The sequence below is a fragment of the Cherax quadricarinatus genome, chromosome 42 (genome assembly GCF_038502225.1).
Source record: "Cherax quadricarinatus isolate ZL_2023a chromosome 42, ASM3850222v1, whole genome shotgun sequence".
Classification (NCBI taxonomy): domain Eukaryota; kingdom Metazoa; phylum Arthropoda; class Malacostraca; order Decapoda; family Parastacidae; genus Cherax; species Cherax quadricarinatus.
In genome coordinates, this window is record NC_091333.1 from 9,873,257 (window position 1) to 9,884,085 (window position 10,829).

Genomic DNA, 10,829 nt, shown 5'->3' on the forward strand with positions numbered 1-10,829 from the left:
ACCACCACCACCACACCGCCGCCGCGCCGCCGCCACCACCACCACTCACCACCACCACCACCACTCACCACCGCCACTCTACCACCACCACTCACTCACCACTACCACTACCACCACCACTCCCACTGACCACCACCACCACACACCACCACCACCACCACCACCACCCACCACCACCACCACTACCACTCACTCACCACCACCACCACCCACCATCACCACCATCACCACTCTCTACCACCACCACCACCACCACTCCTCCACCACCACCACCACCACCATAACCCACCACTCACCACCACTACTCACCACTCCCACCACCACCACCACCACCACCCACCACCACCACCACCACTCACTGCCACCACCACCACCACCACTCCACCACCACCCACCACCACCACCACCACTCCACCACCACCACTCCACCACCACCACCTACCACTACCACGTCACTACTTCACTACTACTACTGCTACTAATAATACTACTACTACTATCATGTGGGGTCTGAAACACGTGGATAGGGTAGGCTGAACACTAATGAGGCTGAAGCATAATGATATTACGGATAATGTGGGAAGCTACCAAACACGTGACTCCGCTCTCCTGCTCACCAGACATGACTGACCGCCCACAGTACCCATATGTGGGGTCTTGAACACTGCTGAGGTCAGCGGCACATATCACATGTGACTCAGGGCAGACGGCTGGTGGTGAGTCACCACTGGTACACTGGTTACTGGTAACTGGTTACTAACATTACAGACTACCACCACTACTTCTACCACTACCACTACTACTCTCACTACTACCATCACAAGCACTACTACTACTACTACTACCACCCACCACCACCACCACCACCACCACCACCACCCAACCACCACCGCCGCCACCACCACCACCACCGCCACTCCACTACCACCACCACCACTACCACCACTCCCACCACCACCACCACCACCACCACTCACCACCACCACTCCACCACCACCACCACCACTCCTTCCACCACCACCACCACCACCACCACCACCACTCACCACCACGCCACCACCACCAGCAATCCCACCACCTGACCACCACCACCACCACCACCCCACCACCACCACCACCACCAACTACTACTACTACCAGAACCCTCTTCCTCATACCACACCTTGTTAAAGTTCCTCCTCCTAATTAAAGATTTCTAATGAGTCCAAATTGTATTCATGATATATAACAATAATCTAACCAATCATATTTTGACTTGGACCAAAATATATTATGAAACTAAGCAGCAGAGGAAATATCTGGCCGGGTATATCCCAGTAACCAAGACTGGAGAAGCCCCTTGTGTTAATCACTGGCATGTATCACGCCAAGTATTACTGACTAATTGATAAGTTAAGACTGTCTGAAAAGTTGGGAAACTTCTGTTAGGTTACTTTTCGCTCACCAGGAACTCGGAAAAAATTATCCTGGTTAGCGAAACGTATTGTTATATATGCATGTTATATGGTGGAATTTAACTAACAGATATAGACAGAAAACTTTGAAAACTAAAAGAAAAAAAATTATTGCCTCATTGACTTAGCTTTGAGATGTTTAGTGTCGTATCTGTGGCTCGGTTGCCAGCACACTCAACTCACATTCCATGTGTTTGTGGTTCGATCCCGGGCACTGCTGGAACCGTTGGACATGTTTCCTTACACCTGCTGCCCTTGTTCACCTAGCAGTAAGTCCCTGCGTGTTAGTCGACTGTTGTGGGTCGCTTCCTGGGGGCTGGGATTTGAAATAAGATGAGGAAATATAACAATAGCTCCTATTCTATAAACCTGATTTGCGTAAAAAAAAAAAGGCATAATTACCCACTGACAAGCACAAAAAACTTACGAACTGTTTGACGATGTCTAGACCTTCCAGGAACGGGCACTTAAAGTAGTGGAAGTAAGTTTTGTTCCGCTTTCCGTGGCACCAGATGTTTTCACAGACAACTTCCTCAGTGTTCACCTCCTCAGCAGCGTTCCTCACCCACACCAACTCCTTCCTACACCACCACTCTCCACCTGTATCAAAAATCATCCATTGGGTTAAATTGGTTTCTCAGGTTTTAATAATTTAATATTGATTTCAAAATTAAGTTGAAAATCATAACAGTGAATTATGAAATGGTGGGGGATCTGTCCTCCAAGAAAGTTAGGTTAGGTAAGGTTTGTCAGGAAACAGGACTAGTGTTTCCTGATGCGAGTCTTGGTTATATGATGACCCACTGCTGGAGCTTTTGGTCATCTGACCGAGGCCTTTCGCTGGCTTACTGGTCCACCCATTTAAAAAGTATGGGAGTGGTGAGTGCCACCACCTGTCCGCGAAGGCAGGTCTGTAAGGTTAAGATAAGATTGTTCGGATTCTTTACCCGGAGGGTTAGCCGCCTAGGATAACCCGAGAAAATCAATGCGGCATCGGGGTCTGTCTGTCTCATTTCCATAGGAGTTTTATGTAAAACCTGGCTACTTGAGACTTATAGTCGCTATATTTTACATGTACACCATCAGTCAATAATATTTTAACTCCTATTCATGTCTCGTTTGTTTAGTTTCTCTACCAAAATCATTAGAATCATTTCATCTAGCTTTTCAAGATCCTCAGTTTCGGCAAAAATTTAATTGGAAGTCAAAGAACCACTTACTTTGGAGTATGATTATTCAGATGTGGGCTCCATGCTGGCTCTGCGTATTCCATGTAACAAACCTTACATAAGACGTCTACAATGTTCTATATATTTTAGTGTGACGTTTCTGAGCCTCACGTGTGTTCTTGATATTATCCCGTTAATATGTACCTCTGGTGTAATGTTTACTCTCACACCTTGGAAGGGGGTGCATGTATGTATTTGTGGGAGAACGGATAAACTAAGCTATTTTAAGCGTGTGTGTGCGAGAATTAAGGTGTACATGGGTTGGTGTGGGGAGGTAAAGTGCACACGAGTTAGTGTTTGCAAGACTTAAAAGTGTACACGGGATTGCGTGGCCGAGGGTTGAGATAATGTATACGCTGATTTCTTATTATAGTGAGCCCTCAAGTCCTGTTTACCTGGAAAGTTAAACAATACCATGAGAAAGCATCCCTTTAAAAAAAGATGACTTGGTGCTGGTGAAAGACTGAAGAAACTGGAGCCACTCTTCCCCTCTTCACATAAATATGTTAATAATAAACATTACTATGAAAACAATTATAGCATGTAGCTGTAACGCATATAGAAATAAAGAGAGGCGTGTTACGAGTAAATAAAGAAAAAATGATAGAATTAAGTAAAATAACGAAGAGTGTTTGGACTCATTAACCCACAATGGAAATAAGTCATTTTGCTGGACTTTATGGGTTTATTTTAAGCAATTTACATGTGTTACTATAAAAGACATTTGTCAAAATCTAAACTTCTGTAAGGAACGTGAATAAACTTACTCACTCGACATTTACATGCATGACAGACTAAAACACATCCTTAAAAACACTGGTTTACATTTTATAAACATTTATAAGCTATTAAATATTTATAGCAGCTATACTTCAGATCCATACATAGTTATGAACTACTCAGATATTTATAGAAAGAATGATGCTGCACGAAATAAAATGAAAATTTAAATGTGACCTTTAAATTCACAGTGTACGTAATAGCTTACCTTTAATTGAGAGGCTTTGCAGTTTACAGTTGGAGATGTTTTTGTGAAGGTTATACTGAGCTTCGATGACGAGGTCCCTCACAAGGCATGGCTCATGAGATGTCGAAGTGACTCCCCTCGCAACCGTGTCGTTCGTACCCAGGATCAACCTGGTTGTCGTCGCCTGTGCGATGTCGTAATGCAAGACTCCATTCACTAAGACAGTGGTAATATTTTGCATTGTCACTGCCATATTATTCTCAGTCACTGATGGTCCCACTACTTCGTAAATGTACCTATCATCTTGGAGAATGCTATTGTTGGCTTCCTCGGGTCGGGAGGAATCAAGGTCACCATCAGTCGAGTTCGTTGTTTCGAGAGGGAACGTTGTACCAGCCTCACTTCCAACGTCGTCACCTTCAGCAGGAGAAACCTCACTCTCACTCACCACATCCCTCGGTAGAGATACAGATGTCAGCACTGCCACCAGAACCACCATATGACTTCTCGCCTGCATAGCACTTGCGCAAGGAATAATTTTCCCACTTTTTTTCGTTCTCGGCTGCGAATTTAGATGTAATATACTTGGAGTTTACGTGTTTAGTGGCTGAAACTCACATAGGCAAGATCTTTGCAAGGCATCCACGTAGCTGTGGAAAAAAAAAATACCTGCGGTTAGTTAATGTAATGGTCAGCAACTGTTTTGTTGAATAAGTAACGGGAGTAGCGTCCGTAACCTCGTCATCCAGGCGAGACGGCTATCCCGGGAATGCCTTGGGTGTTAAGGCCAGTTTGCTCTCTCACAAGTTACAGCCACCGTCCCTCCGCCTCCTCCCGTCCAACGTCCACCCTCCACCGTCCCTACCACACCAAGTCTACCCACCCCAACCCTCTTAACGTAGTGTATCCGCGACGCTCCGAGGTTAACATCAACACAAGGCCGCCCTTATACGCATAAACACAGCTTATTTTTCCTTATTTCGCTCTCAAACTTACACTTTTTTTCCCTGCAGTGTAACAGCCACTGAACCCAAACCCAACTTACATTTTAAAATATCACTGCGACTCACATGAGTCGCTCACCACTAAAAATAAATTAATTTTGACGCATTTGTGGCGATTCCACGAAGTGTATAGTGCGACTGGCTCGTGTACATACACACGCAACTCAGCGAGGAAACTCGTAGTATCTTGGGCGCCGCACGTGACGTTATCGTAAAAACCACACGATAGCCATTTCCTGCGGCTATTCTAGGACTCTCTAGTGAACTCACACTGCCTCTTACAGTACCACCACACACTGCCTCTTATATCACAACCATTCACTGCCTCTTATAGTACCATTAAACACTTCCTCTCATTGTATCACCACACACTGCCTCTTAAAGTACCACCACATACTGCCCCCCACAGCACAACCACACACTTCCTCTTAGAGTACCACCATACACTGCCTCTCACAGCACCACCATACACTCTCACAGCACCACCATACACTACCTCTCACAGCACCACCATTCACTGCATCTCACAGCATCACCACATACCGCCTCTCACAGCAACACCACACTGCCTTTTGCAGCATCGCCCCACACTACATCTTATAGCACCATCACACTGTCACATACTACCTCTCGTAGCACTACCACCACCACCACGCAGCACTCACTGCCACACACTGCCTCTCACAGCACCACTACACACTACCTCTCACAGCACCAGCATACACTGCCTCTCACAGTACCACCGTACGCTGCCCCTCACACCACCACCACACATTGCCTCTCACAGCCTCACCACACACTGCCTCTCACAGCCCCACCACACACTGCCTCTCACAGCCCCACCACACACTGCCTCTCACAGCACTACCACACACTGCCTCTCAAAGCCCCATCACACGCTTAATCAGGCACTACTGATTAAAATTATTATCGTAATATACAAGGAAGTGTTAAACCCGTAACAGTCATACAGAGCGTGAAAGGAACGGAAGCTGTGAGAGAGTAGTCAGGATAAATCTATGGAAGAGTTGTTCTGACTCCTTGGATGAAGAGTCCTTCAACTACATGAGCGATTAAAGTGATTTATTAATGGTGTAAGCAAACCAACAAAGACCGGGACCTCAGTTTTCGTAGTGGTTAAGTAGCATGAGTCTGTCAGGCAGGACAATCAGAGGGAGCAGTATCGCCCCTCTACCACACCTCCTACTGAATGACCCATACGGGTGTAGCTCTCTTATGCAATTCGATACCAGTGTGCATAGACTGCATGAATATGTTATCGCATTCTGCACTCAGGTGGGAGATCAACCCAGAAAAACTAAAGAAAACCAGTCAGCCTGGCTGAATTATATGTCCTGCAAAATTTTAGTTTAAAAATGTATATTTGGGCTAATTTGTTGTCAGTCACTATATCAACTAAGCTGACGTTTACCAAAAGGTACAGAGAACCATTTTATTTTTATTTATTTTTTTTTTCATTGAGCAAGATTGGACAATTATTTTTGCTGACTGGCTGCTGCATGCAGTAGTGGTACACTTCGCGGGCCCTGCACTTATGTGGACGCAGATGCACAATATTATTACAGATTTGGCAGGTCTCGCTGCAACATCCAGCAAAAATCAACCAGTTGGATTTTGTTCATCTTCGTAGCATGTCTGCATTGCTGCAACGCCTTAACGGAAACTACCTCATTGTTTGTCATTCACGTCGGATGAGTTGACAGGATAAAAAAACACTGGTGTGAGTAGAGGAAATGCAAGTTGAATGACATATTACAGCCCAGTTGCTGTTAACTTTGCAGTAGTGCCTTGTAGTCGACATCTTTGTGTCTGCCAAGAAACTTACAGCAGACGTTCTTGAAGGAACAACAAACTGTTATTTCCGTGTCGTTCACTGCCATCTGAAAATCATTGTCAGCCATAAGTTGGCGAATTTGTAAACTTACAAACACACCTTCCTTAATCTTGGCCTCACTAAGTTTGACAAAATTTTCTGACAAGTTTTGGAGTACTGGATGAACTTCGTTCATTGTCATGACCAGTTATCAGTCGACACCAAGTTCGTGGCTGCATGTCAACTTTGGCTTAGTTAACAGCGCACTTATCTCACGTACTGAGTGCCCGTGGTTCGATCTCCTGCACTGGGTGGAAACATTAGAAATGTTTCCTTACACCTGCTATCCCTCTTCACCTAGCAGTAGGTAGGTACCTGGGTGTTAGTGGATTGTTGTGGGTCGCATCCTGGAGGACAAGATTGAAGAACCCCAGTAGAAATAAGAGACAGTCCTCGATGAGGCATTGACTTTCTTGGGTTATCCTGGGGTGGCTAACACTCTGGGTTAAAAACTCAAACGAATCTTATCTTATCTTATCTGGATTAAAAAATCTAACAAATCTTATCTTAAGGTGACTTATTGCATGATTAAAGTTTTCAGAAAAACACGAGTTAGGCGTTAAGTATTATTCGTTTTCTCTTTTTTATCAAGATAGAAAACGTATCTAAAGTGGAAACTATTGTAGATGCAACGTAACGCAGTGGTACCAGTCTAGTTTAAAAACAAACCTTGTCATGACAGATTCCATGGCAGGATGAAACAAAAAATATATAACAAAAGGAATAAAATGTATTTTTATGCAGCGATAAAGGACTGACATCAATTATTTGACTATATCAGGGCATATAATCACATAAATCATTTTAAGATTACTCACTAGGTCAAGGCATTGGATTAAGCCGGTGGGGAGAATTGGAGCTGCCTCGCATAGACCAGTAAACCTGTTGCAGTGTTCCTTATTTCTTATGTTCTTATGAGGGCAAATATTCTATTAGTGAGATGGATCTGTGAAGGACCTGCCTAGTATGGGCCAACAGGCCTGCTGCAGTGTTCCTCCTTGCTTATGTTATTATGTACTGTGCCCCGTGGCCTGGTAGGAAAAGCTCTCACTTCACACGTTAAGTGTCAGTGGTTCGATTCCCGGCAAGGGTGGAAGCACTGGGCGTGTTTCCATACACCTGTTGTCCCGTTCACCATTCTGGGGGACACGACTGAGGACCCCCAATGGAAATACGACAGACAGTCCCTCGATGATGCACTGCCTTTCTTAGGTTATCCAGGGTGGCTAACCCTCTGGGGTTAAAAATACAAATGAAATCTTATCTTATCTTACTTATTCAAGAATGCCTAATGAATAAAGTTGCACTAATTATATTATATACACGGAGATGTGTGTGTGTCTCTCAGCGTGTAACGGTTAAGAGTTTGCTGTATTAAAGCATTCTTGCCGGGTGGTAAACAGGCTAGGTATAGTCTCGATAATCTTCAAGGATCCCAATGGAAATAAGTCATTTCGTCTGACTCTATCGGTTAATCTTAGGTAATTTAGACATATGTTCATATGTATGAAAATTGTAATCGCCTTAATTTGCATAACTGTACTTATGTGTAGCTATGCCTAAACAAGCGTGCTTACCTATTTGCTAGTATAGTTGACAGGCTTTAAATCCTATTAGACAAGCAAAATGCAGAAGGGAAGAAAAATGTTTGTATTATTGTTAACATAATCTTTGATAAGAGTCAATGTTGTAGCATAACAGAGGGACCCAGATTCAATCCCGGAGCTGGGGAGACTTAGTAATGCTGGCATTGTGCTTCTGTCACGTTCTTAAAAACATTGTATCATGCTGAAATTAATTATTATTATTATTATTATTATTATTATTATTATTATTAGTAGTAGTAGTAGTAGTAGTAGTAGTAGTAGTAGTAGTAGTAGTAGTAGTTTCTGTTATTTTCCTTTTGGTAGCACAGCAATTGATAGGCTCTGCCGATCAATTGCTGTGCTCAGCAGATTAGAATGCCATCAGATCATCGCAAATGAGGAGGTTGCCACTGGAATTTCCATCTGCCTGTGGAGGCTATGGGCTGCTCTCTGCAGGAAGCATATGTGACCCAGCACACCCATTATGTGCACGGATAAGGCCAGTCCTGTTGAGTTCCCAGGAATGGGCACAGGCTGGGGTTGTCTCTGTGAAGCTATGTCAAATCACAGCTTTGATCCTGATGCTTGGTCTCTCGTGTCTGTCTCTTTTGGGAAATCTGTTTAGTCTGTTGCAGGTTGATTGGTACGGGGACAAGTAAGTATTCAGCCGAGGTTGGGGTTCCTTCCCTCACTGTGGCTGCCTGTTTTTAGAGGAATTTTAATTGAAGTCTTGTCCCTGTAAATTAACTCTTGATTTCCTGTCCTGAAGATATGTTTTTATCCAGGAAATAAGGCGACTTTAATCTCCTTCACCCCACCTCTCTCTCCCTCTCTTTCCCTTTCTTCTACTGGGACAACGTTCCGTCCCGCGTAGAGCTGTATAAAATTCTACACAGAGCTTTAGATAGCTGTGTTATCCCAGTAAAAACTTCCTCCACAACATATATCTTGACTAATGTCGTCAGTACATGGTGATCCTAGGAGACGGTGACGGGAGCTGAGACTCGACCCCCAACAAGTCCTGGTGAGAGATGGTCGTGACGCCCAGATAAGCCAGGAGGTCACGACAGCATATCTTATGCTGGGAAACCCACAGCACAAGACCCACCCTGGCTCCTCCAAGCCTCCCGGGGTCACCCTTGTTCTTTCTCAACACCTTCAACACGTTTATTACGTGACCTCTGTTTTTCCTCTTTTTTTTTGTCTTTGTTTTTATACGCTGTTTTGTTCTAGTTTTTTTATTAAATGAAAGCCTTTTCTTGTATATTATTGTCAAAGATATTTTTTTAATTAATATTGTTATTTGTTACCTTTTTTGTGCACTGCAATTTTTTCTTGCTGCTTTTTTTTATGAATTCTATGATTTTTTCTCTTACTTTTTTCCTTTAAGCACATGGAAAAATATTTTCTCATTTTTCTTGTTCTGTTTTTGTTTTTTCTTGAAATATGTAATGATTTTTTTTTACTTTTTCACTTACGTATTGCAATTTTTTTTTTTCTTTTTTTTTCTTTGTATGAAATTCGATTATGATTTTTCCTCGTACCTTTTTTATATTTTATTTTTGTCTTTCGTGATATCTATGATGATTTTCCTTTTACTCTTTTCTTTAAACACAGGAAAAAATATTTTCGTAAATGTTTTTTTTATCGTGAGTTATATACAGTCCCAGGGAAAAAAAATTAAGTTATATACAGTCCCAGGGGAAAAAATTAAGTTATATACAGTCCCAGGGGAAAAAATTAAGTTATATACAGTCCCAGGGAAAAAAATTAAGTTATATACAGTCCCAGGGGAAAAAAATTAAGTTATATACAGTCCCAGGGAAAAAAAATTAAGTTATATACAGTCCCAGGGAAAAAAAATTAAGTTATATACAGTCCCAGGGAAAAAAAATTAAGTTATATACAGTCCCAGGGAAAAAAAATTAAGTTATATACAGTCCCAGGGAAAAAAAATTAAGTTATATACAGTCCCAGGGAAAAAAATTAAGTTATATACAGTCCCAGGGAAAAAAAAATAAGTTATATACAGTCCCAGGGAAAAAAAATTAAGTTATATACAGTCCCAGGGAAAAAAATTAAGTTGTATACAGTGCCAGGGAAAAAAAATTAAGTTGTATACAGTCCCAGGGAAAAAAAATTAAGTTGTATACAGTCCTAGGGAAAAAAAATTAAGTTGTATAGAGTCCCAGGGAAAAAAAATTAAGTTGTATACAGTCCCAGGGAAAAAAAATTAAGTTGTATACAGTCCCAGGGGAAAAAAATTAAGTTGTATAGAGTCCCAGGGAAAAAAAATTAAGTTGTATACAGTCCCAGGGATAAAAAAATTAAGTTGTATACAGTCCCAGGGAAAAAAAATTAAGTTGTATAGAGTCCCAGGGAAAAAAAATTAAGTTGTATACAGTCCCAGGGATAAAAAAATTAAGTTGTATACAGTCCCAGGGATAAAAAAATTAAGTTGTATACAGTCCCAGGGAAAAAAATTAAGTTGTATAGAGTCCCAGGGAAAAAAATTAAGTTGTATACAGTCCCAGGGATAAAAAAAATTAAGTTGTATACAGTCCCAGGGATAAAAAAATTAAGTTGTATACAGTCCCAGGGATAAAAAAATTAAGTTGTATACAGTCCCAGGGAAAAAAATTAAGTTGTATAGAGTCCCAGGGAAAAAAAATTAAGTTGTATACAGTCCCAGGGA

The 10,829-nt window shown here is 42.2% G+C and overlaps 1 protein-coding gene across 1 annotated transcript in view; it reads right to left on the reverse strand.

Annotated features, from left to right (window-relative positions):
- LOC128695697 (uncharacterized) overlaps positions 1–8,217 on the reverse strand; it is a 14,000-nt gene extending 5,783 nt beyond the window's left edge. Inside the window, exons 1-3 of the mRNA XM_070093154.1 lie at positions 4,696–8,217; positions 3,672–4,300; positions 1,882–2,054 (exon numbers count right to left, since the gene is read on the reverse strand). Of these exons, the coding sequence (XP_069949255.1) occupies positions 1,882–2,054; positions 3,672–4,167 (669 nt within the window). The 5' untranslated portion in view covers positions 4,168–4,300; positions 4,696–8,217. The remainder of the gene's footprint in view (positions 1–1,881; positions 2,055–3,671; positions 4,301–4,695) is intronic.
- Between the last annotated feature and the right edge of the window lie 2,612 nt (positions 8,218–10,829).